Source organism: Balearica regulorum, chromosome 3, assembly GCF_011004875.1.
Source record: "Balearica regulorum gibbericeps isolate bBalReg1 chromosome 3, bBalReg1.pri, whole genome shotgun sequence".
NCBI lineage: Eukaryota > Metazoa > Chordata > Aves > Gruiformes > Gruidae > Balearica > Balearica regulorum.
In genome coordinates this window covers 49,010,027-49,036,697 of record NC_046186.1, presented here as the reverse complement: position 1 = coordinate 49,036,697, position 26,671 = coordinate 49,010,027, and the positions used below count along the sequence as shown (strand labels likewise).

Here is a 26,671-nt window from a genome sequence, read left to right as displayed (position 1 = left end):
CCCCCTTCACAATCTTTATACTGTATACAGACTTAGTCATTTACCTCTTCAAATATTCAGGTTGTTCGCTAGGTTTTTAAGTGGGCCATTGTGAGCTATTTGTGTCAAGAATGCTCCTTTTTAGAATAGAAAATCACTGTGATAAGTAACTTATGACAAATACATAGCTATTTTTATGAGAATTTTAAATTAGTCTGAAAAGAGGTTTAGGGGATATTGTTTTCCCTGCTCCCACATGCATCTTGTGAATCCCACCAGGTTAACCCAGTTTGCAGCTTAGTTTTTACCACAAAACTCTTCATGTTAGAAATGACCAGGTTTATCACTTGGAATTTTATGTTTACAACTTAACCAAATACATTTTAAGGAAAAAAGCTTTTATTATATCAAAGTGTTTTGCAAATACTCCATTCCTCATGACTAGATACCTGTGGTCATAATTGATAATATTATGGCAAGACAGTACTGGGAGAAGACAACTGGGCTGTTTGTTAAGCTTTTGGGGGAACTCCCTTGCTGTACTCTGCCTCAGATAGTTGTGGGTATGGGGGCTTTTCCCTTCATGCTTTTTTCTCTGGTTGCTTATGGGATGAGGTTTAAAAACATTAGGGAAAATTAAAATGATGGGATTCTTGTCAGGATTTCACTGCTCTGTCAGCGACTGAACCAACTACTACAGTTTAATTTTGCTTTCTGAAATTTCAGTAGCAGAGGTGTAACAGCTGTACGTTGCGGCAGGAAGGACAGCACTGGCGGATCACGTCCAGAAGATTATCCCTCATTCAAGAGTCCAGATTTCCCTACTTATCTTGCCAAACTGCAACTAGGATTTTCAAGCCTTGCCTCTTAAAACAAACATTTAAAATTAAAAATCACAAATTTAAAAGTGATCTAATGCTAAGTATTTCTTTAAAAAATACACACATTTTCCCAGTAACTGAGCATTGTAAGGCACAATTTTTAGTAGCTATTTTATCAAACTTACCTTCCAGAATACAGGCAGTACGTGAGTTTGCTTGTATGTTGAACCAGTCAAACAAGAAAACTTCTCTCGTTAATTGCTTCACTGTTGTTCTTGGTATACCTGAAAATGCCTCAGCCAGACAGCTGGATACACAGTAATCAAGCAGTTACATTACAGTTTGCTTAATCAAGCAAACCTTGTTGTACACCTTGTGCTGGTTTTGGCTGGGATAGAGTTAATTTTCTTCATAGTAGCTGGTATGGGGTATGTTTTGGATTTCTGCTGAAAACAGTGTTGATTATATAGAGGTGTTTTCATTATTGTTGGCCAGTGCTTACACAGAACCAAGGGCTTTTCTGCTTCTCACATCACCCCACCAGCGAGGAGGCTGGGGGTGCACAAGAACTTGGGAGGGGACACAGCTGGGACAGCTGACCTCAACTGACCAAAGGCATAGTCCATACCATATGATGTCATGCTCAGTGTCTAACTGGGGAGGCTAGCTGGGAGGTGGGATTGCTGCTCGGAAACAAACTGACCATCGGGTTGGTTGTTTGGGGTTGTTTTTCCTGCAGGTGGTGAGCAATTGCATTTGTGCATCACTTTTTGTTTGTTTTTATTATTATTATTATTATCATCATCTTCCTTTGTTATCCTATTGAACTGTCTTTATCTCAACCAACTAGGTTTTTTTCCATTCTCCTCCCCATCCCAGTGGGATGGGAGGGGCGAGTGAGTGGCTGTCTGGGCTGGGGTTAAACCACGACAAAACCTTACAAAAATAACCACAAAACCCCTGAGAATCAAACAAAAAAAAACCCAAACAAACAACAAACCAGCCGTAGCATGTCTTTTACTGTTTCTGTGCCTGGTAATCATTGCGTTTTTCCCTTTTCTTGAGAAATGAGATTGTTTCTCTTTGATTAGATTGTCAACCTTGACTATTTATTCTTTTGAATGTGTAGTTTGATGCAGGGAACAGGGTATTTAGCTCAAATCTGTTGGTGTGCAACAAGAAATAAATGAAAGTTCTCTAATCAGCTTTGGCTATGAACTTAAACCAACATGACATGGCCAATTCGTCTTGTTGAAGTTGTTCTTAATAATGACCTCTTTCTTTATTTTGTATTATGGTAACAACTAGGAAGCCTAATAAAAAAAATCAGGATCCTCTTGTTGTGAGCACCATAGAGCTGATTTATTAGTCACTGACTCAGAGCTCTGGGCAGAGCCCCGCTTTCCTCTTCCTGGGGGAGCAGAAGCATGAGAACAGAGGAGAAAGGGAAGGATATAAGGCAGCAGAAGAGTTAGCACTCGTTATAACCTCTGGGCACATAGAAACTGTGAAAGGCTGCTGTGACTTCTGGAATGCAAAAAGTTGAGAGGGATGACTAGTTGGAAATACAGCCTGGGCTGTTGGATTGTGTCATGGTTTAGCCCCAGCCAGCAGCTCAGTACCACGTGGCCACTTGTTCACTCCTCCCCTCCCCTGGTGGGATGGGGAGGAGAATTGGAAGAAGAAAGGTAAAACTCAAGGGTTGGGATAAGAACAGTTTAACAGGACAGCAAAGGAAGAGGAAAATAACAATATCAGTAAAAGAATATGCAAAGGGGGTGATACACAATGCAATTTGCTCACCAGAACCTGATGCCCAGTCTGTTTCTGACCAGCAACCACTCCTCCCCAGCCAGCCTTTATATACTGACCATGACATTATATGGTATCAAATGCCCCTTTGGCTAGTTTGGGTCAGCTGTCCTGTCTATGTCCACTCCCAGCTTCTTGTGAAAATTAACTCTATCCCACCCAAAAACCAGGACAGGTTGGAAGGCATTGCCCTGGCTAGAAGCTAAACACGGGTTTGTAGAATTTAGAGGTACAAGGAATTTGGGGAGAGGGGACAGTGGTAGGGATTCTTATGCTTGTGTACTGGGCTGCTTGGAGATTGGCAGTTTGTGTTTGGTGGGAGCAGCGGAAGGTGGTGGGGGAACGCGTATATGGGAAGAGGAGCTAGTGCAAAATATTTGAGAACCACTGGCTTGGAAAGATGCAATAAAAATTGAGCAAAAACTGAAGTTCACAGCTTGCTGGTTGCTTAGTCATTGTCAGCTGGAACTACCTTGTACTAAACTGACACGTTGCAAGAAGGAATTTAAGAGCATGGTTATCAGCCATAAGTATTTTTATTTTGTTCCTTTGTTTAGAAGGTTTTCTTCACACTGAAGGAAGTATGTATGTAGCTTGAGGGCAGGTGGAAAAACAAAGGTGATGTTTGTCCACTTCCTGTTAGAAATAAGATTAGCTGGCTATCTGTATTTTAGTTTAGTCTTGCAATTTATAATGTTCTCTTTTTAAAAAAAGAAAAGCAATGAACAGTCGAGCAGTGCTATATACAGTAACATCAAAGGGATGAGTCAGTATGTGCTGCATAGCCTGAAAAAGTGGATCAAAACCTTTGTAATGAAAATGACCAAGAGGAAGAAGATAGTGAGGGGACAGTAGACATCAGCTAGAAATTGGAATGTAGTGAGAGGGAGAGTATTCTTTTTTTTTTTTTTTTGAAAGACTTTTCTGTGATTGAAGTAGAAGAAACTTTCAAAAATCAATATTGAAACAAGGCCATTATGTCCTAGTTCCTAGCAAATAGGCAGAAGAAAAATCAGTTAAGTCTTGGAAAATATGTGGAAGCCTCACCAATAGAGTGTTTACTTTAAGAAAACAGTTTCATATCCGTTAAATGGGAATCCAAAGAGTTTTACATTCAATATAACTTTTTTAATTGGAGGCAAATCATTAGCAATAAAATTAAATAGCTTGCTATTAATTTGAGTTAGGAGATCTTCATGCTGCTACTGTCTGACTGGACATTATATTTATAAATAGTATTCACAATGAAGTTATTTTTTAGGTTATGTATTTGTGCTTTTCTTTGTGTAAGAGAAAGCATGGCATGTGAGAGAGATCACCTTTGGTTCCTGTTTTTGTGGTGCTGTGCTCTGCTGCATGAAGACATAAGCTACAACTGTCTCAAAACAAAGCATATAAATTCTCTTCTCCTGTCTTTTGAGTGATCATCCAAACGGAAGTAAAATAGAAGCCTTGAAAGCGATGGGAAATCTCTGCTCATAAGTGCTTGATTTCTTTCTTCTGGGCTAATCTTTGATATATCTTGACATGGCTGAACTTTTTAACTCAAAGGAATAAATATTGCCTCCTTCCATTTATTTACTTTTTAAAATTGGAAATACATTAACTTTCCATGATCATTGAGTAGGCATCATCCATCATCTGCAGGATGCAACAAAGTTGCATTCCTTTCAGGTATATCTCAATATCTCCTCTCCAGTATTTCTTCCTTCAGATGTTCATAAGTGAAGCCAAATCCCAAGAGATTAAGAGAGCTTACTTTCAAAGAGTCCAAATTGTTTGAAAATCTGTCTTGTCTTTGGAGACCAGAGCGAGACAATTAAATATTTGTGGTTGTGAAGAAGAAAGAGGCAAAAAACCCCTGAGTTCTTTTCTGCAGCTGCCTGGCTCAGAGCGAGAGCTTGAGAGCAAGCTGAGTACTGCGTGATTCAAAAAGAAATTAGATTCTGATGTGGAGGTAGATGTCTGAGTGAAGGAAGGTCTGTGCTCTGCCACTTGTTTCCTAGGCTACATTATGAACGTACCACTGAGGCCTTGAAACAATCTCTTCCAATTTGAAGCACACTGTGTACCATCGGATTATCTGTCTTCTATTGAACATAAAACCTACTGTGGATTATTAGTACTGTGACAAACTCTGGAATAAATGCCCAGTTTTCAAAATCTCCTCTCACAGGTGATACTTGAAATTTGGAAGCCTTTGAGTGTATGGATTTTCAGGGTCTGAGGAGTCTCTTATATAAAAGTCTAATGGATCTGACTTGCTTTAGTGAGCAAGTATTCAGCAATGGAAATGTGGTTCTGTGTGAAAACTCAGATACTTTTTATATGGTGTCTGCACCCTCAACCATGCAGCCTTGTGCAGTGAAGCTGATGACTGGTACGAGTAGCAGTGGTGAAAAATAAAAGATTAACCTTCATCTGCTTGTCAACATAATTGTTACTTCTGCAGGTTATAAACTTCTGTCAGTTGGCACATTCACCACTACCACGTTGTTTGTATGTTTTTTTTAATTTGTATTTTAGGACACCAGAAAAGGACGATGACTATATGAACTGTTGTCATCCTAAACATCCTGTGGTTCCTGTCCTCATTGTCCTCTTAGGTCTCTTCTCTGATGACAAATGATGTGAAATTTTATAGTAGAGATAAAACTTTTCGTATAATTTTTTTTTCAAAATTCAACTTTCTTTGGTGTCCACAGTAATAAGTGCAGAAATTCTGAGGGTTTTGGTTTTTTTTAAAAAAAAGGGTTTTACATTGGAAACATCAGAAACAGCACTGTGGTTTTCCTTAAAAATACCTTTTTTTGTGTGTTCAACTTTGTGGTGTGTTACTGAATTAGTTAATAGTTAGACTAACTTATTCTTTGCTAGATACCAAATATAGTGAATGAAAGGTAAATAGCTGTTTACACCCAAGCATGATCTGTCAGCCTTTTGTGTTTTGCAGTTGGGTTGGTTGTGGGGTTTTGTTTTTATTTGTTTGCATTTTAAGAAAGCTGTTGCTGGAGCAAAATCAAATGTCTCAGAATGAGTAATGTCTATAGAAGGGGTAGCTGATGCATAATTTCAGAGTATTTCTGAAGAAAAGTGTTCAGCAGTTGGAAGCTGTAAATCAGGTGAAGATGCACAGTTGATGCAGCTGCTGACGGGAAGTAGGAAGCAAGAGATTAACATCAGTGTGGTGACTTAAGGTTTGCAGGTGAAGTAAAACTGTTTCACTAGAGATACTCTAGCTGGTAGAAATCTCCTAAGCACTGAGGTTCTTGGGTACGTTTATGCTTTCAGAACAGAGCTGCTGAGACAGACTGGAGGGATGCACACAATGCATCAATGTATAGCCATGTTCTGCTCTGCTCTCATTTCGCATAGGAAGGTGCTGTACACCTCTGTTTGAAAGTTGTGTACTGTAACTATCCTAAAGCAAACTCAAATTGTTCTAACATACGCTGATAACGGCAGCCTAATACTGGATTCTCTATCTAAATACCCAGCAGTCATCAATGTGACAGACAGGATGCTCTGATATGATGAGAAATACGGTGTGAATATGTTCAGTAAGTACTTGTAGAGAATTATGGCAATGTGACATGCAGTAGTTGAATGTTGCCTGTTACAGTGCATAGGGTAAATCCAAGAAAGGAAAGGAGAAAATATAAATGGGAGAATTCTAAAAGGATATGTGACTACTAGACAAAATTAAATTGTGCCATGAGATTTGGGTTGGGTTTTTTTTCCCTTGGGATGAAAGGCTTTATATATAACCTGTGATTAAGGTTTGCAGAGGTGAATAGAGGTTGTCAGGTACCTCTAGCAAGTGAAACAAGTTTTCAGTTAGTGATTGACTGTCCAAGGGCAAAAGATATTTCTCTGCTATAGCAAAGGTGTTCAAAACTTAACGTTTGTGTGTATATATATGTACACACATATATATGTATATATATATAAATATATGTATACACATGTATTACAAATTTTAAGCCATTTTAAATATACTACAGGCTATGTAGATAAGTTAATATTGGAAAATGGAATCTATAAAGGATGCAGATGATTTTTTAAGAAAATAATATTTGGAGAGTAAGAGCTCTCTGCATAAAAAGCAGAAATGATAAGGGAATGAGTGGTGTTAATCCAATTTCTTGAGACTGAGAAAAAAAATTATAATTCTCCAAGAGAGTCCTAAATTGTAGAGTTAAACTGTTGATTATGCTAGCGAGGTCCTTTGGCCTGCTGTCTCAGTGGAGGTAGGGGATGGAGATCCATGCAGCAGCAAAGACACAAGGGTTGTTGATGGGTTAGAAACCACAGAAGCACCTCAGAATGGTCACATAGGAATTAGGGCTTCTCCCCCTCAAAAGGTGGTGGGATCAGTAGCCCAGTTGAAGTGCATCTACACCAATGCATGCAGCATGGGCAACAAACGGGAGGAACTGGAAGCCGTTGTGGAGCAGGAAAACTATGATACAGTTGCCATCACGGAAACATCATTTATCAGCAGTCCTGGCCAATCGGGGAGGTCCCAGTTGACTGGAGGTTAGCCAGTGTGAGGTCCATCTACAAGAAGGACCAGAAGGAGGAACCAGGCCTGTCAGTCTGACCTTGGTGCTGGACAAGGTTATGGAGCAGATTATCTTGAGTGCCATCATGCGGCACGTACAGGACAACAAGGTAATCAGGCCCAGTCAGCATGAGTTCATGAAAGGCAGGTCCTGCTTGACTAGCCAGATCTCCTTCTATGACAAGGTGATGCACCTGGTGGATGAGGGAAAGACTGTGAATGTTGTCTACCTGGACTGTAGTAAAGCCTTTGACACTGTTTCCCACAGCATTCTCCTGGAGAAAGTGGCTGCTCACGGGTTGGATGGGCATACGCTTCGCTGGGTAAAAAACTGGCTGGGTGGTCGGGTCCAAAGAGTTGTGGTGAATGGAGTTAAATCCAGTTGGCGGCCGGTCACAAGTGGTGTTCCCCAGGGCTCAGTATTGGGGTTAGTTCTCTTTAATATCTTTATAAATGATCTGGACAAGGGGATTGAGTGCACCCTCAGTAAATTTGCACCAAGTTGTAGGGGGGGTGTTGATCTGCTTGAGGGTAGGAAGGCTCTACAGAGGGATCTGGACAGGCTGGATTGATGGGCTGAGGCCAACTGTATGAGGTTCAACAAAGCTCAGTGCTGGGTCCTGCACTTGGGTCACAACAACCCCATGCAACGCTACAGGCTTGGGGAAGGGTGGCTGGAAAGCTGCCTGGTGGAAAAGGACCTGGGGGGTATTAGTTGACAGTTGGCTGAATATGAGCCAGCAGTGTGCCCAGGTGGCCAAGAAGGCCAGTAGTGTCTTGGCTTCTATCAGAAATAGTGTGGCCAGCAGGACTAGGGAAGTGATTATCCCCCTGTACTCGGCACTGGTGAGACCACACTTTGAGGACTGTTCAGTTTTGGTCCCTCACTACAAGAAAGATGTTGAGGTGCTGGAGAGTGTCCAGAGAAGGGCAATGAAGCTGGTGAAGGGTCTAGAGCACAAGTCTTATGAGGAGCAGCTGAGGGAAGTGGGGTTGTTTAGCCTGGAGAAAAGGAGGCTGAGGGGAGACCTTATTACTTCCCTACAACTACCTGAAAGGAGGTTGTAGCCAGGTGGGTGTTGGTCTCTTTTTCTGAGTAACAAGGGGTAGGACGAGGGGAAATGGCCTCAGGTTTTGCCAGGGGAGGTTTAGATTGGATATTAGGAACAATTTCTTCTCCAGGAGGGTTGTCAACCACTGGACCAGGCTGCCCAGGGGAGTGGTTGAGTCACCATCCCTGGAGGTATTTAAAAGATGTGTAGATGTGGTGGTGTTGTGGTTTAACCTGTCCGGCAGCTAGAACAGGCACACAGCCGTTTGTTTACTCCTCCCCAGTGGGACTGGGGAGCTAATACAGAAAAGGAAGATAATAATAATAGTAGAATATACAAAACAAGTGATGCACAGCACAATAACTCACCAGCCAAAGCCAATACTCAGCTCGTTCTCGAGCCAAACTGCCTTCCATCCCACCCCCCAGTTATATACTGAGCATGACATCATATGGCATGGAATATCCCTTTGGCCAGTTGGGGTCAGCTGTCCCAGCTGTGTCCCCTCCCAGCTTCTTGTGCACCCCTTGCCTTCTCATTGGCGGGGCAGTATGAGAAGCAGAAAAGTGCTTGACTGCTTGGCAACAGCTAAATACGTCAGTGTGTTATCAACGTTATTCTCATGCTAAATGAAACTACCAAAACACAGCACTATACCAGCTACTGGAAAGAAAATTAACTCTATTGGGACAGGTGCTTAGGGACATGGTTTAGTGGTGGACTTGGCAGTTTTAGGTTAGTGGTTAGACTTGATGATCTTAAAGGTATTTTCCAACCTAAGCGATTCTATGATTCTATTTCCTTCCAGAAATAAAGATGAAAAGAAATCCAGAGGTCAAAGAGTAGACACAGAGACTTTGTAAAATTTACCTTAAAAATACAGTGAGGTAAGAAGGAAATAGTGTGACAACTTAATTAAAATTAAATTTTTTATCTTCACAGGATTTAAGACCTAACATTCATTTCTATTTATAAAAATTGCAGTAAAATGTGTACTACTTGTATTTTCACTCTAAAAAAAAAATCTTCCTTATTGAAATGATCAAGCAAATTACCATCTTTAAGTTGAAAGGCAAACTGAATTCCAAATAACTGATGAACAGCTATCAAAATTAATTCCATTTAGAAAGTCATTCCTGTAGCTAAAGTTGGAGGCTCAGTTGTTAAAGCTGAAGGTGACTGGCTGGGTTTGGTTTTTTCAGATCTTGTTAACATTCCAATTGTGCTTCAGAGACAAACACATTATATGTGTATCTTCCGGTACCTCCCTGAAAAATCAATTCAGAGTAAAATTTAAGAGTTGAAAAATCATGATCTTTCCTTGAGTATAAGTTTACCTTCTTAATGTGTGGTCCGTAATGAAATTTGGTGTGGCTCTTTCAGGTAGAAAGTCTGTCCCATCATTATGAGCCAAACCTCTTGGCTCACTTCCTGAGCATTCTCAGCACTGCACTGTTTCCAGAAAAACTGTCTATCTTACAAATAACATAACTGACAATATAAATTTATAGAGATTAACATTTATATCCTCGCCTGATAATTTTGACTGCTAGAGTATGTGAAAAAAGTCAAATGAGAGTGTTTACCGTGTGAAAACTTTTTTTTTTTTTTACAACATCAGATAAAAAACCTACCATTAGTTCATCACTAAGCCCAGCCTCTCCAGCTGGTACAGTTGAGAGGTTATTTGCCATGAATGGATTGTTTGGCCTTTCCATGAAACATGAAATATGGAAGGAAGTATTGAGAAATTTTATGAACTGATGAACAGGGACTCTCAGCCACTGTATCCTTTCTGTCTGAAAGAAAGTTGATAACAGGCTTTCTGTGATCATTCTTGCTGTTATCATCAGTTTGTTCAAATGAGCTTTTCTTCTTCCTGTAGTTGTCATTGTTCAGCTACAAACCTGCTTCATCACACAGAGAACTCTCAGCAGACCAATAAATGTTTTGCTATGTTCAGAGGCCAGTACAAGATTGAGGGCTTAATTTGTGGTGCTTACTGATATAATTTCCCTTTTGATCTTCCATGGATCCAGAAATTTTGTTTAAAAATTCTGTCTGTATACTCTTATGTTGTTTTTGTCCTAAACATTGCAGAAGGGCCAGCTCTGATTTTCTGTTGTATGGTATGGCTTTATTGTCCATCGAATAAAGGTTATAAATTCTCTACCTGCAGTTCGTATTGTAATGCATTTGATGATGGATACCTGGCTGGTATAAAGTATATAGGCAAAAGCATCTATAGGTCTTCAGCAATGTGTTTTAATGGAAGGGCTGGCAAGGGAAAGCATTAGATTATAGCAGCAGTATATAGTAAACTGTCAAGATCTTCAGCCTCATGTTTTTCCCGTGTATCATAAATCTGTCTCGTTGTATGCTTATGTGGATTAAACTGAAATCTTCAGTGGCTCTGATGTTAAGGATAAGGGAGCCTGGACTACAAATGCCACTTCTCAGTGGCTTGCCTCAAGGACAGACGTTGTCAGAGGGCTGCTGGTTAAACCTACAAATCCCTATCAAGATCCAGTTCTTCACCTCCCCCCTCCCTTTCTTTCTTTTAAAGAAGAATGAACTGAGCGCCTGTCCTTTCTCTTGGTTTTGGAGGCCTTTTTAAAGTCATAACTTACAGATGTACTGGATTTTTGTTTGTTCTGGGTTTGAGACTGCCTCTATATCATGGTAACCAACCTCCTGTTCATAGGCCCTTTTTGCTGGACTGCTTCAGAAGCGAGGAGGAACTGGTTTGCATGAACTGTTTGGGGGTCAAGAGATCATTCCTTGTTTCTGAGACTCTCTAGTCCCTTTCCTGTTTCGACAACTGCATAGATACATGCATGCCATGTGACACCATGCACATGTTCACTTTTGGTCACGTATGTAACCAGCAAGTGAGTATCCATCCAGTCGTATGATGGCACATACCTCCGGCCATTTGGTAAGAGTGGATGTGCGGATGAGTTTTCAGTTATGCTGGGGAGAACTGGCTGTGGTCTATAACCTGTCTATGACCTGTCTGTGGTGCTCTGACAGAAGGTCTGGGCACCACAGCTCCCAATGATTCATTCTTTTATGTACCTTATCATGCTCTTGTATATTCATCTTTTCTCTAATGTAAGGCATAAGGTATTTTCATAGGTCATTTCATATGAAAACTATGTTTTAGGCCATTTATCATTACTTGTGGTCCATTTTGACCCTCTGTTTCCTGCATCTTGTCTAGCTCCTGGGCAGACTGTCAGTCATCCACCCCTGCAGAGTCCTTTCCAGATGCATGTTGTCTTAGTGAAACCGCATATCTCATCTCTGTATTTTCTTAGCTATATCCACTTAAGTAAGGCATCTGCTTTTTGACTATAGCAATATATTCATCTGTACCTTCAATGACTTTCTCAGGTCCCTTGGGAACTGGTCCATGCGCCTTAGTGTTGCAACAAGTTACTTGGGAGGCTTTGTTTTGTCCCATATAGATTGTGTGTAGATATCTTTATTATTCTTCCAGAAGTTATAGCGTGGGTCCTCCATGATCAATCACACTTTCCTGTATCTGTACTGCATGCCAAGCTGCTTTTTTTTCTTACCTCTGATCACTGGAACATCCTCTTCTGATGGTTGGATAACAGCCCTCAGCCCGGCTCGTTCACCTTCTGTAAGAGTGTGCTCTGTTACACAGGTACAGAGAGTGTGCTGTAAGTGACTGACTGCTACTTGAGGCCCTCAGTACATAATGCACCGTGGTTTTGAATGTTTAAACAGTTACTGCAGAATCATCCATCCTAAATTCAAGCCAGGTGAAAGCTGCACGCAGATACCTTCCGTAGTACTCAGTAGTCACACATGTAAACAAAAGTCAGACCTGAAGAAACAGACGAGTTATGCTTAATCTGCTTGCACAGAGTTTGAATTGGAAATGCATGTCTGTGTTTCTGTCTAGACAGACTTGTAGATGTATTCCTGGCACTTCAGGAAGACAGAATCTTTGAGGAGGTATGCTTTACACTTCCAATTGTGTTCGTTCAAGCAAACTCTCCTCCTGATGTAATGTGCTGTCTTTAATAAAAATCTGCCTTGTCCATTCCCCAGGGCATTTTGGGTACTGGAGGGAGCAGTTAGTTGAGACATGTAGAGCCAAACTAAGCAGTTGCTGCTGTGGAAAGGAGAAATGTCCTATCTATCTTGGCATGCTCCCGTATCACCTAACACCATCCCCTCCTCTTAAGTCAGTCAGTATCTTCACTTGTCTGACCCTATGATTAGATGATTGTACTCACTGATCTGTCATGGGGAAAAAAATCTGTAAAATAGAGAGACACTAGTTTTCTTCTAGGCTAGCTAATTTAATCAGCTTTGCTAGTCACTCATGCAAATGCCAAATCAAGCATAAAGGTGGAGACACTTTGGAGGAGGAAAAAATGGGAGGGTGCAGTTTTGCACCCTGCAGCTTATTTTATGGCTCGTTGGTAATGAAAAACGTTGTTGCTCCTCTTCAGCCTCTCTCTCTGCCACTGCCTTGTGCATACTGGCTGCCTTGTACGTAGCGGCACTCCTCTGCCCGAGCAGTGAGCTGGTTCAGAAAACTATTTTGCAGCACAATCTTTTTTTTTCCCAGTCATTTAATTCATTGAACCAGCTCACTGGTTCAACTGCTAGGGCAGATAAGCAAAACAGAAGCAGCAGGTTAGGAGTAATGTGATGAAGGACAAACTCCTCTTTGGCAATGATGAGGTGTTAGCTCAATTCAGCAGCAAGGCCAGAGTGCTTGACAGGGGTAGTGCCGTGCTAGTAAGCTGCGTGGGCCTCCCCCTCTTTGTCCTGCTACTGGCGTGACCTGGGGATAAATGGTTCCCCTTGCCCCAAATCAATTTTCAGCCATATTAGTGCCCACTGAACTGGCCATGTTGGTCGCCAGGTTGTTATTCCTAGCCCAAAGGAGAGAGCTAAGCAGGATGATCTAAAGCAATGCTAGAACATCCCTTTCAGTCACGGGCCATAACTGGATCAGCTCCAACCAGCCATAAAGATGCATCCTCTTACATCTCATATCTATCTCATTGCAAAGGATTTCTTCCTCTTGCTGGAAAACTACAGCACATACTCTGTGCAGTTGGGAATGTACCTGATGTCATGGTCTCTTCCAGTTGCCTGTAATTGCCTCATTACCGCCTCTAAACAGACTAGATACTGGCGTATTTAACCACTTCAGTGAGACAATGGTTTAGAGGTAATTTATCTGCAATATGTGTCTTCTAAGGACTGTATAACATCCACTTTAACAAGATGAATGCTCTTGTTTGTAATAACAATTTAGTGTATCCCTGTAGAATATCAACCCTCTCACTTTTTTACTAGCTGTTCATTTGGGAGTGGATGAATGAGTTGCAAGACAGCAATGTAAATCCCTAATGTCACGTTATTGTCCTTTTTCTTCATGGAATCCAACTTCTATTGCAATTATGGAGACTCCTGTTATTGTGCACTTTTACCATTAAAAAAAGTTGGGTTTTTTTCAATAGTCTGGGGATTCCTTTTTATGAAGTCTTGTTCTTTAGTAGGATGATTTCATTCTGTCAGACACTAAAACACAAATGTTCCAATATTGTTATGGTGTTATACTGCAGTTAAGTTTTTATTTACTAAAGTGCTTGTGCATGTGACTTGAGATCTGCAACCAGTTTCACTGGTGCATATCAGAGTTCACTGTAGGCTGGATTTTCTTTGTTTTACTGGGCATCAAAGCAGGTTTTCTCTATAGAATTCTGAGCAACTGGAGGGACTTAGCCAGATTTTTCTTCAACATGAAATCTCTTGAGAAGGACAAAACTTTGGACTTCAGCAAAAATCAAGATTTAACATTCAATTAATTCACTCAGAGACAGGATACTAAGTTGACTGGATTGTCTGGAAAGTTTGTATTACAGCAGTATGAAAAGTAGAATTTAATTGGCTAATCTATCACTTTGCGTGAAGAGACAGGGACGTTTTCCTTAAAACAAAATGGCAATTAAGAGATATGAGCTTTATGAATGTACTAGGCCTGACTATAGTCTCTTATTACATTTAATGGGTTTAAAATGACCTTAGCCATCTCACTGCTTCCTCAATTATTCTTTTTTTAAACTTGCAGTAATTACAGCTCAGCTATGATCTACTTCCATTATTCTGCTCAGCTTTTAATATTACAAAATAAGCTGATATGCTGTTTTATTGACACAAACATTATATTATAGAGTTTCATGAACAGATTTATGCACAGTTTATTTGTTTATACTTAAAAGCAAAGACCAAACCTTTAGTTTTAGGAAAGAGGCAGAGAGTGTGCCAAATATTATTTTAAGATATAAAAACCTTAATTTCATGTATCAATAAGGATTCTGATTTTTGAGCATAGCTAATGTATGATGCTTATGATAGTAAGTTTGGTTGATAGGTTGGGTTGTAGATATAACAAGCATATTACATATCTGATCTAGTCTTGCTGCTTTTTCTTTTTACTAGCCTCTAAACCTATTGCAAAACAGTAAAATGTGAATAAAACGTAGTGGTCTCAGCTCCAGGTTGAGTCCATACTAAGACTGTGGTACAGAGTGAGTAAATGAGGCAATTAATGTTTGAGAGAAGTGCATTTCTATTAATGTGATATTCTAGAAGGTTGATAGGGAAAATGCAATTTCATTCTTTGCAAACCCAGAAGTTAACATTTTAGCTAACTCTCTGTAGTGGTCCTTTGGTGGTGACAAGCTTCTGCAGAACAACGCTTCAGGAATGTTGTTTCTGAATTGACAGGGAAATTGCTGATACTGTATTCATTCAACTAGCATCATTTCTATTTTGTGGGAAGTTCCAGGCTTTTAAGGAGGATGGAAGATTTTTCACTTTAAGAAAAAGTAACTTTTTTTTTTTCAGAAAGAAAAAAAAATTATAATTTATTATTTATTTATTTTATAATTAAATAGTAATTTTAAAAAACTATTAAACATTGAGCTTGAAAGCTTAGTGCAGAGTCTTTTGACTCAGCTGCAACTCACCATTCCAAGAAGCCTGTACGAGTGGGGGCTTGTGAGCTCCGTTGTGAAGAACCTGATGTGCTTGGCAGCATTGGCTCCATGGCAGTCAGTGTGGTAGAAGCACCTCTGTAGCAAACATTGGAGCTTTCCAGCTGCCATGTAGGAAAGCTGGTGAAACGGTAGCAATAGTTCTGTCAATATTCTGCATGTATTTTGCTAGAAATTCCTCAAAAACAGTATATTAACATGTCCACAAAGTGGCATTTTTCCACTGCAGCCTTTTAATCTGGAGAATTCTTTGTAAGTTCTTAATACTTAGTGCATATTCAGTTCTTTCCATAGCTGTAACTCTTCTGGTCACTGCTGTTATTTGAGGAGGAGCCTACAGCAATTATCAGGAAGACCTTGCCCTCAGGTGTTAAAAAAGGTTTTGTTTCAGGAGGTGAAGAATTTATGTTATATGTTTGATCTTGCAGGAATTCTTCATTGGGTGAAGCTGATAGATAACTTTGAGGCTGAGTATGAGTATGTCACCAATGAAGGAACAGTGTTCACTTTCAAGACAAACCGCCATTCTCCAAACTACCGGTTAATCAACATTGACTTCAGTGACCCAGAGGAATCCAAATGGAAAGTTCTCGTCCCTGAACATGAAAGAGATGTTCTAGGTAAGAGTTCATGGCAAGTAAAAGACTTTTTATTCTGCTTTTTTCAAGTTAATTCAGTAATTAGTCTATCAAATGGTCTTGTACATATCTTCTTACTTTTTTCCTGTGTTTAAACTTTGTTTAAGATTTGCGATTAAAAGACTTGCTGAGACTCGAGAGATCCAGGATCCATTTCTCTCTCTCTTTCTAACAACCTGTGTGGCCATAGTGAAGTTGCTTCATCTGTCCTTGTTTTAATTCTGTGTTTGTAGGAAATGAAGGGAAAGTATTTTCCTGTTTCATGTCAGTGTAGTAAACGTTTACGCAACAGGGATTACAGCAGGAGGGACTTTGTAAGCAGAAAGAAGAGAAAGAGCAAACCAGGCAGTAGTGCAGCACGCTATGAACAGACTTGGTCAGAGTCTGAGACAGGATTTTCTGTTGTTCCTGGGATAAAGGTAGTAGACAACACTTGGAAAAAAAGCCCCAGGAAAGTTGAAGAGCATGGAATTCTCCAAGTATAACAGTGAGTTCAAAACATAAATCTTTGGTTTTGATAAAATAAAGGTGTATTTTTTTTAATCCCATCATTTTGGGGAAAGTTCTATTAAAACTTAGAATTAGTTTCAGATAATACAGAAAAACCTCCTCTGATCTGGTTTTTTTTTTTATTGATGCTTTGTGTACATTTATGCAGTCTGTTCTCCATACAGCATAAGATACAATTATGATTTATCTGACTAGCATAATTATAGCTATTCAAAAAGACTCTGCTTTTTTTCAATTACTAATCCATCTTTATACAAATTCATTCATGTTTGCTACTTTTCTGGTGAAGAGCTGCTTTGTAGAATGAGTAGAAATCTCTCTCTGTGTGTCATTTGATATGTGCATATACAGTAACTTCTGTCTTTCCTCACTAAGACAAACCTATTTGACTACTATTTCAAATTCCTCTTAAGAACTTGCTTTTGAAGACACCTAAAAATATTCTTAATTTCTGTCTGCACTTCACAATGTGTCCTGCATGATTTCTGCCACAGCCTAGACAAGGTGTGTCCCCAGTGTGACATAAATGGTGACTCTGAGCACACCCAGAATTGTAGTGACGTTGCAAACAGCTGGGGTCTAGAATATTGCAAGAATTTTGCAAATTAGAGCTTGATGAGACACAAATCTTTTTTCTTTTTAAAATTGTGAAATCGTTGAATCAGGAACTACCTGCATCTTAAATTAAGTACCTTTCAAGTCCTAAGCAGAGAATAAATAATAGATGTAAGTGAAAAATTGCTTCCAAGTCTGATTTCTGATTGTGTGTGAATCTGCTGGCAGTCTGTGAAGCCATGCTTAAGTTATGAGGAACAGCAATTTATAAAGCGGGACCAAGTTGAAGAATTTACTTCGGGATGGTGACTGTCCAAATAGAACAGGACAGAAACATGTGATTAACGTGAAATGTTACCATGTGTGGATTTACCTGAGATGTGGTCTAGGCAGCCAAAGGAGCTATGTAGGCATTGGCTATATATTCCTTCCCAGTAAGATAAAGGCCACATCTGCTCTTCACTATACTGCGGTATTTAGCTCAACTCCATTTTGGCTTCATTCTAAAGGTAACGTCATGCTGAGTTCATGTTTGTGCACATGCAAAAAAAAAAATAAAAATTAATGCATGCAACACTCTTTAATGGCTTATACGTGACAGCCGTGACTATACAAAAATAACAAGAACTACATTTAGAAAACTGAGAGTTCAGATAAATGGGTTTGCTGAGGGCACTGGCCTTCAGACTGTAAACATAACAGGCATTCAGCTCTTAAACACTTGAAGGCAAACATAATCTGTCATATAAAACCATCAGAGTGACTTTCAAGAGTCTGTTGTGTGTCATTAAGCTTCTACTGTATTTGAATGTGAAGCCAGAGTAAGCAATCATATGTCCACTTCTCTCTCTAGTTTTTTTGAGCGGTACATAAAGGAATTGGTTTAAGTTAACAAATGAAAGTGTCTCCATGAGAAGATGAGTTATAAGTAGATCTTAGCACTACAGTAAAGTAAGTTTGAATTGCTCAGTTGGTTCTTTGTGGCAGACACTTGCAAATTAGTGTTGTATCCTGAGCACCAAGATAAGGGAGTTGTATCATGTTCAGGAGGTTGTAGCCCTGAGTAAATAAAAAAACCCCACTCTTCCACTTGATGAAGTCACCAAGCAAGCAACTCTCTATGTCATGTTTTTTAATCATTCCAAGATTTGGTTTAGAAAGACATAATTATAGCAGAAGGCAGTTAATAATTCATTGTCTTGAAAATCTTGACTTTGTGTGATCCAGAGATGACAATGTAATGAAACGCCGCCTGCAAAAGGTAGGACAGCAGTGATTCAAAGGGTAAATGAGTATTGCCACTTGTCCAATTTTATGTATGTATGGGAGTTACTCTTTACCAAGATGTAACTAGCTGTATTAGAATTTCTTTATAAACATTCTAGTTAATGATGCTCGAGGTCACAAATGTGTTTTACTGGGATATATAGATACTTGGCTCAAAAGTCTCCTACTCTGGTGTGATCTGCCTGGTAGCCAGTCGTCTTCATTTCTATGTGTTACCTTAGGTTCAGTTTCATAAAATCTGTACTGTGCACATATAGATTTATTTATGAACAATAAATTCAGGATTAAGAATATGAAGCTCTGCCAGTGTCCATCAATGGCAAAAAGAGAAATTCCACAAAGTATCATACTGCATTCTTAGGGAAGATGCTATAGCTAATATAATCTAACCAAGAAATAAACACACATGCCTACAACAAGGCGGTGTGAATGTTACTTGGTTTCTTCAACATATTCTTCAAGATAGACTTTTTTTATTGGTTTTGACCTTTTTGTTTTCTGAACTGTTTATAAATGAGCTAATTTGGGAAATATAGGGGAAAAAACATATTCCTGCAATGAGGTTGTACACACACCTCATTTTACAACTCTCAGCAGGGATTTCACACAGAGTTGAGGTAAATTTAGGTCTCTGTTCTGTGAGCTGAGAGGAAGAAATAAATGACAGCTATTTTAAAATTAAATTTAAGGGGGGCCTCAGAACATATTGGAGAGCGATAAGACTCATTTCCTCCCCTTTGGAGTTTGTTTGTAAAGTATTACTTTTCATTTTTAGGGAGTCTAAAATAGAACCAGAGGAGAGATTCACATCCAACAGTGAACTAGTGCTTTAAATGACCACATAGCTGCAAGTAGATGTGCTGAATTAGTTAAAAGGCAGCTATGAAACCGTAAATGCAGACTTATCATTACAGACACTGCAGTAGTTCTAAGGCATAGGATTAACTTGCTGTCTTTAGAAAGTTAAATAATTAATTTTGATAACTGTGACCTCCCCAAGAAAAGCACCCAATACTGGTAGAGCAGGGCAACTTGAGACTAGCAGTTAGATCCAGCCCTGTACTTGTGACAAATAAAAGAAAAACAGAATAAATCTCCTCAGTAAGGATGGCTGAGAAATAAGACATATTCCTGAATGTATCATAGATGAGATAAGTGATATTGAACAGTTCCTTGAATCTCAGTTGCCCATTAAACAAGCAGGGGCAAAGCTAGCAATACTCCTGTACCTTGTTCGCATCTGCACACCTAAACTCAGTGCACGTAAAATGCTTCCCTTCCCTCAGCTAGAACATGCACTCCAAGTGAAAAATAATATTTTTCTTCATACCTGCTAGCTAATTCATAAGCACTTAAGAGTTTGGAGAGGGGAGTTTCAGTTTTGCAACTGAAATGTATCTTTTGGCTCTGTAGTGAAACCAGGAGGTAAAGTCTGGAATGAGTACCATGAAATTGTTGATCCTAACTGACAAGGATGTGCATGGGTGTGAGCAATCCCTCACGTTCATTTCGGCCGTCAGGAAGCTTGTGCGCTCTGTTACCCTGTGGTGTTTTTCAGAGTACCCATAGCTTTACACTCTTGGGAGTTTTGCTTGCGGAGTGGGTGCATGAAGGATAGTGTGACTGTTCAGAGGAGCAGTCGTGTGACCTTCTGTGTATAGGCCAGAGGAGGCACCCTGCAGAGACAGCTAATGCAGAAGAGTGGCAGAGAGGAGGAAATTGGCTGCAATGCAAATGACCAGATTGATAAGCTTCTACTGTGAAATGTGGAAAAAAAACCCAAAAAGCCAACAATAAACCAACTGGGATGTGGCTTAGCTCCAGTGTTTCCGAGCAACAAAAAGCACCCCCTAAGATCTGGCCAAGCCAGATACAGTCCCTCAGTGACTGGGGACGTGGGGAGAGGATGTGGTCCAGATGCACGTCTCTGACTGAAAGTTTTATTCTGCTCCCCTGGTAGGGCTTTTGTGGCTCTGTTTAAACTCTGTTTATCATGGAAAACCTACATCAGTCACAGATGACTAAAGCCTGTAGGTTACTTAAGGAAGCATTACTCCTGATGTTTGCAGCTTCAGAAAAGCTTTGCCTCCCCACCCCCCAGCCTCATTTGTGTGTCTCAGAGGATGTGGGGTATAAAATCCTTGTCTTGTTGAAATTGGTTGGAACTTTTCCATTAACTTAAACATGGCAGTCTGTCACTGAGGATGGTGTCTCAGAGAGAAGACATATGCCTTTTCATATGCTGCGAGGGCTCGTCAACATTACTCACATGTTTCAGAATGATTCATATTTTATTCTGTAAATTGCTCATGCTTTGCTTGCAAGTCTACCCATAAGGAGCCTAGAGAGGTGGTTACGGGTCATTTAATTGAGATCAGCATGGATACCTGTTAATCTGCAGAGGCACTGAAGTTTGTAGTCACTGTCTGTGATGACCAAAGAAACCAAAATTACCTTCCAGGTCTATTTTCCAGCTAAAACTTTGACAGTCCATTAAAATATATTCATTATTTGTGAGTGGATGCACAAGCACATCATACAGCAAGTAACTCAGCAGTCTCTGCTGAAGACTTACGGCTACCTAGCTCTTCTAGCTCAACATGTTCTTCTCCATCGTTTTAGCCTGCATCTGTCAAAGCATGTTTGTACAGTTGGACACTTAACATGCTGTAGCTACTGCTGCAGAAATGAAAGGTCAGAACTGTCATAAGTAATTAAGGTTAGTGGCACTGATGTTTTGTGTGAGGATTCAACCTTTTTTTTTCCTGAAACTATTTCAAAAGTTGTTCATAGCAGTGTTGCAGGTGCCAAGTTAGTGGTATGCCTTTGCTACTAATGAAAGCTGTCAAAATAAAAGAGTTTTTGGAAAGTAGTAGTTCAACCTTATAGAAATTCATATACTGCAACTTCTAGAGATGGTTGAGCTCAGTTTTCTAGGCCTTGTTAAGAAGTATAATTCCTCTAGCCCAAATTTAGCTATTGAAGAATTGTGTGTTACCTGTTGTAGTCATCAAGGTGGTCACTGTCATATTCAGAGAGAAATGGGCAGTACTGAGGATAATCCCTGACACCTGCTTTCAGTGCCTGCAAGTGCCTCTAAGTGTGTCCGTCTCTCTCCGATGCCGGAGCCAAGAGGCTCAGGTTGGAAAAGCCAACCTCTACATGTTTATTATTTAGGAAAATAAATTGTTGGCCTAATGGGTATTGTAAGTAGGTGGATTGTAAGTGTGCTGGAGGACAATAGATAAATTTAGGTGTAACTGTGAGAGTAACTGCTCTGTTCATTGGTATTAATTGAAAGTAAATTGACCCTATACATTGGAGAGGTCCAGGATGCTTAGCTTTTTTAAAAAACACTTGTGTGAGTGAAACTGCTCAGCAAGCAATTCACAGCATCCCAGAACAGGATATCCAAAATAATTGGCTGAACTGCATTCTAAAGGTGCTTATTTCTTCTCATTGTCTATAAAGGGAGCCTACAGCAATGGTGTCAGGCTTAGCTTTTAGACATGTGAAGTTTGCAAGCACACAATCTTAAAAGCTTCCAGGAAGTACAGAGGCATGCAGAGTGTGTTCTGCAAAGCATGAGCAAAGTCAAGGAGACTTACTGCTGATGGAACAAACTCGACAGTATCTGCAGTTTGCAGTGCCAAGCATGGGAGTAACAGAGACTCAGCTTGTAGCTTGCAGTCAAAAAATAGCTCTTGTTAATAATTCAGCATTGTTTTAGCTTCCTATGCATATGTGTGTTGGTTCTTAGTGTCTTTTTTTTCTTCTGCTCTTTCAATTCTGTAATGTTTTGCTCTGTTTTGATTTTTGCATTTCTTTGTAGCTTCCATTACTGTAAGTTTTGGAGATAGTTAGCAGTGCACCAAAATGAGTTATAATACTGGTATTATATACAGAAGCTGTGTTCCTAAATCTCATGGAATGTTTTAAAAACATTTTGTGTTGTCTTCTCATCTGTTATCTTCACCTTGCTGAGAGCATCTAATTTGTAAACCAAAGAGGTGATGGAGAGTTAATACTACTGTTTCTCAGACAATTTCTTCAATATCAGGAATCCCCACGTAAGCCAGCAGCCTTACCTCTGGGCAATCAAATCTTTTTAATAAAAGAGTAATATCTCTTCACAATACGAAGTAGAAGTAATAATGTACTTTGACTTTTAATGAAAACATCCATTAAACTGCAATGCTTCATCAAATGATTAGTGAGGAATTAAGGGTCATCACAATTTAATTTTAAAATAAAGATTGCTTAAGTAGTATTTTTGCTGAACAAAACTACATATTATATACATTTGAAGTTGATCTCAGAGTGTCTGTAATCCATTTTGTGAAACTTTAACTGTCAGGAAATCCTGAAAGTAAAACTGGACATTTTAGTTACAGATGTTACCAAGAATACCAATGGAGTTCATGGGATCTTATACTTATTGCAGAACAGTGAATTCTGCGGGCAAAAATGGTGTGTTGCTTCTAGGGATGCTATTTTTTTAATTCATATATTGTGTTAAATAAACCAGTTATACATGTGAATGTTGGCAGATTTGTGCAATGACATTGTCATAAATACTTTAAATTACTGCATATTCTTCTTGTTCCTACAGCCAGGAATGAGTCTATATTTCAAAATACGTAATTGGATATAACAAACTTTCAGAGTTTATTCTGTTCTCCAGCCTCACTTAAGAAATTTAAGTCACTCCAGAGCTAAAATTACACACCAATAACAGTGTTATGTTGTGCTGTATCTTATTATTTCAAGTTAGGGCTTCATGGTTGAAATTTCAATTAGTATTGGACTCTGGGGCTTTGGTTAGAAATTTCCCACATTTAGACTAGAAGTTCAGAGGGAGTTAGAAAATCTCGGGGTAAAAAACATCAGTGATGGTCTTTGGGAAGAGGGGAGTAGTAAAGATTTATTTTGGTGTTACTGTAACATAAATTCATATGGCTAGAAGTCAGACTAGTGTTAAATTTCACTGCTCCTTCAGGAACAAGCTAAAAGGAAAGTAGACTCCATCGAGCTATTAGGATTTGAAGGTCTTCTAGCTCTAGGGTGTCACGATAGACCGGAACTGTATGTGAAAGCAGGGACTGTTAAAGAAGCTAATTGTTACAGAATTTGACCTTCAATTCAGAAAGATTTTGATACCCTTAATGGAAGGGGCACATGATACAACTTTGAACTTTTGTTCTGGAACCTGAATGTGCAAAGATGCATTTATAAGGCTGTCTTCAGTGCAACTCTGTGAATTCAAATTATTTGGTTTTATAGGACTTTGGGGAAACTGGAAAGAGCGGTTAAAATGTGAATAACATAAAATAGTGTAAAACTGAAATTCAGTCAATTTTGCCTTGCTTCTGTTTTGATTTTGATGTGTTTTCCTCTGATGTTGGTATTTTAAATTCCCCATCTCACAGTGCTATTTCAACATTGTAGCGTGTCCCAGTCAGTCCTACCTGATTTTTCTTGCTCGTTTGATTCCATCTCTTCGGTTTTTGCTTCCAGCAGATAAGAGGAGGCATTGTCCAATGCTGGTACCTTGCCCATGATTTAAGTTTCCAGCCTGACTTGTCAGGGGAAAAATTCTGTGTACATAGTTGGAAGAGGACAAGAATCACCACCTCGCCTACTCCTACAAACAAAAAAATTGTTCCTCATTCCCTCTTTCCAGATATCTTTTCTTGACTTTTAACCTTGTTTGTATTTTGTCTTGTTTATATTTGATTTGTGAATTAATGAGAAGTTTAAATACTTTTGTTGCAAAGTAAGGTAACCGGTTTCTTAAATGACAGAAATACTAAGAGAGATGAAGAGGTTTCAATCTTTTTCCTGTCTGCACGAGTAAATAAATAAATAAATAAATGTGTCACTAAAGATCTAAAGCCAATGGCACAGGAGACAGGAGAGGATATGTTACATGACACATTCTGGGTGAACTGGAGCCCTGAAGAATTTCTACACTTTAGACGATATAAAGGTGTGGATTGAAGTGAGATGGTCAGTAGAACTGCAGGGATTTTTGTAGAAATTACCGGCCCAGACCTTTTCTTTTAAATCAGTTTGAATTTTCCAGAGTCCTATTAAAATACTTAGCATTCCGTGAAAAAGTTCACCTCTCTCTGGTAATTCTTCTGGGGAACAAACTCAGAATGTGAAAGGTTCTGTGAAGCAGAAGCTCTCGTTCCTGCACAGCTGCCCAGCCGAGGTGGGCAGCTTGAGGGGGCCAAGGACTGCCAGGAGAGGCGTGAAGGAAATGAACCTCTGCAGAGCGCTTTGGTCGTGGGTCCTTTGGCCAGATGGAGTTTGCTGTGCTGCATCCTGTTCCTGCTACCTTACAGTTTCAATAATGCTGTTTAACAACCTTAGCTTCTTGAATAAACATGGGCTTTTTGGAAATGGCGTGTTGAGGATATCCCCTCAGAATAGTTCTGTTCTTACACCCAGTAGAGCTTGCTTACGAGAATAGCCTCCTGAATACTTAGGCAATAAGATCAAGTTGAGTAATAACCTCTAGGTTCTATACTTTAATGTGCAATACAGGTCTTTTTGTTCTTACTAGTTTAGCTTGAGTCTAAATCATAATGATTGTTTTGATTTTCATGCATTTCCATAAGTATTGCTGGCTAAGATTAATGTTTTGCTTGGGTTTTGCATTGAAATATGTGGTATTTAAGAGCAGTATTGATCTAAAAACACCTGAAATGCATAAGCACCTTGGTTAATCAATTCTTTATTCGTATGTCTGCATAAATGAGCTTCAAGCTGCGTGGTTAGTGCATTTCCAAAGAATGTCAGCCTTTACTTTTGGGTTGACTTTTTTGTTTCAGAAGGCATGTGACTTCTAAAGATTTAAGAGTTGAATTCAATGTGTTTCAGAAATTTGGGTGCGTGTATTTAGGTATGCTAAAGAATTTTAGAATCTGATTATGTCATCTTATGTTTTCTTTCTTACAATTATTTTTTTTAACTGTATTTTCTGTAGCTTTGTTTTTCTTTTCCACACACTGCAGAATGGGTTGCTTGTGTGAGGTCCAACTTCCTGGTTTTGTGCTATCTGCATGACGTGAAGAATATCCTGCAACTTCATGACCTAGCTACTGGTGCGCATCTCAAGACCTTCCCCCTAGAAGTTGGCAGTATTGTGGGATATAGTGGCCAAAAGAAGGACACCGAAATATTCTATCAGTTCACTTCCTTTTTATCTCCCGGTAAGGTTGTTTTTTTCCCTTAGTTATTGTTCCTTTTCCTGGGATTAATGTCTTTCTTGTTTTCTGTTGTTTGGTAGTTATTAGGTATGTCTAAGATGCAGATAAAACTGCTTCCCCCCAAGTAGTAAGTGGTGGTTATGCACTTCAAAATGTACCAGTCTTAAATACCTAAATAATATGCCTACTAATATTTGAGAGAACTCCATTGACAAATTACTTGACTGGCTTGTACTAGAGATGAAATTGTAACATTCTCACAGCTCTTGCTTCATACAGCAAGATAAAAGTTTAGAAAATCTGTAGAAGATTCTATGATTGTTAATGTATTTTAATGTTATTTTCATCACAATTTTGAAGAACATTAATGAAAGTCACAGAAATTCTTTCTATGACAGCTTTGTGATTCATTTATGCATAGCCTTATTAGAGCATCCTTACTATCTGTCCTTACAACACTTGGTATTGTTGGATTGTTGTAGGAATCCTCTTTGTACAATCCTGCAAAGCCAGAGCTGTCCAAAATGTTATGTGATACATGTGTGGCACACCAATAAGTATTCCAGGATTTTGAATAGAAAGGGAGTTTCTACATAATTGTCAAGCTAGGATATGACAAAAAAATGCATTTGCTATTCATTCTTCCTTCCTCCCTTTCCTCCCCAAACAACCAATTGCTAATACAGGACAGGATTCAGATATGGAGGAGGGGAGATAGGCTCCAGAATCTTTATCTTCTTCCAGGGTGGTTGGTGATCATGAATAATAAGATGATCAAAAATGTTCTTATAGCACCTGAGGTATATTTTTGCTCTGTTTCAGTTACAGCACAGCCACATTGCAAAATGGCTGTATAATAGTTTTGATAGGTTTGCTGGTTTTGCTAGAAAGGATTGTGTAAGATTACCAAAATTATGTTTCAAGCTTAGCAGATAAGAAGCATGATGAATTTCCTGTTACTATTTTACTGTTTACATAACCAGAAATAAGATATATTATGTTTCCAGTTCCTTTTTTAAACAGGCTTCTAAAAAACATTCAGATCATTGCAGCCATTGCATCTGGGGAGGAGCTTGAGGACACTCCTTGCTTTTACCTCTAACTTCATCCCAGCTTGATGGTTCAGATAGTTCATTTGCTCACATCCCACCCTGTGGGCCAGAAGTTTCCAGTCTTAAAAAGAC

The 26,671-nt window shown here is 39.3% G+C and overlaps 1 protein-coding gene across 2 annotated transcripts in view; it reads left to right on the top strand.

Moving 5' to 3' along the window:
• The window catches only part of PREP (prolyl endopeptidase), a 114,666-nt gene that overhangs the window by 41,861 nt on the left and 46,134 nt on the right, over positions 1 to 26,671 (top strand). For both annotated transcript variants that reach the window (XM_075747795.1, XM_075747797.1), the window contains exons 8-9: positions 15,709 to 15,900; positions 25,293 to 25,490. In XM_075747795.1, the coding sequence (XP_075603910.1) occupies positions 15,709 to 15,900; positions 25,293 to 25,490 (390 nt within the window). The remainder of the gene's footprint in view (positions 1 to 15,708; positions 15,901 to 25,292; positions 25,491 to 26,671) is intronic.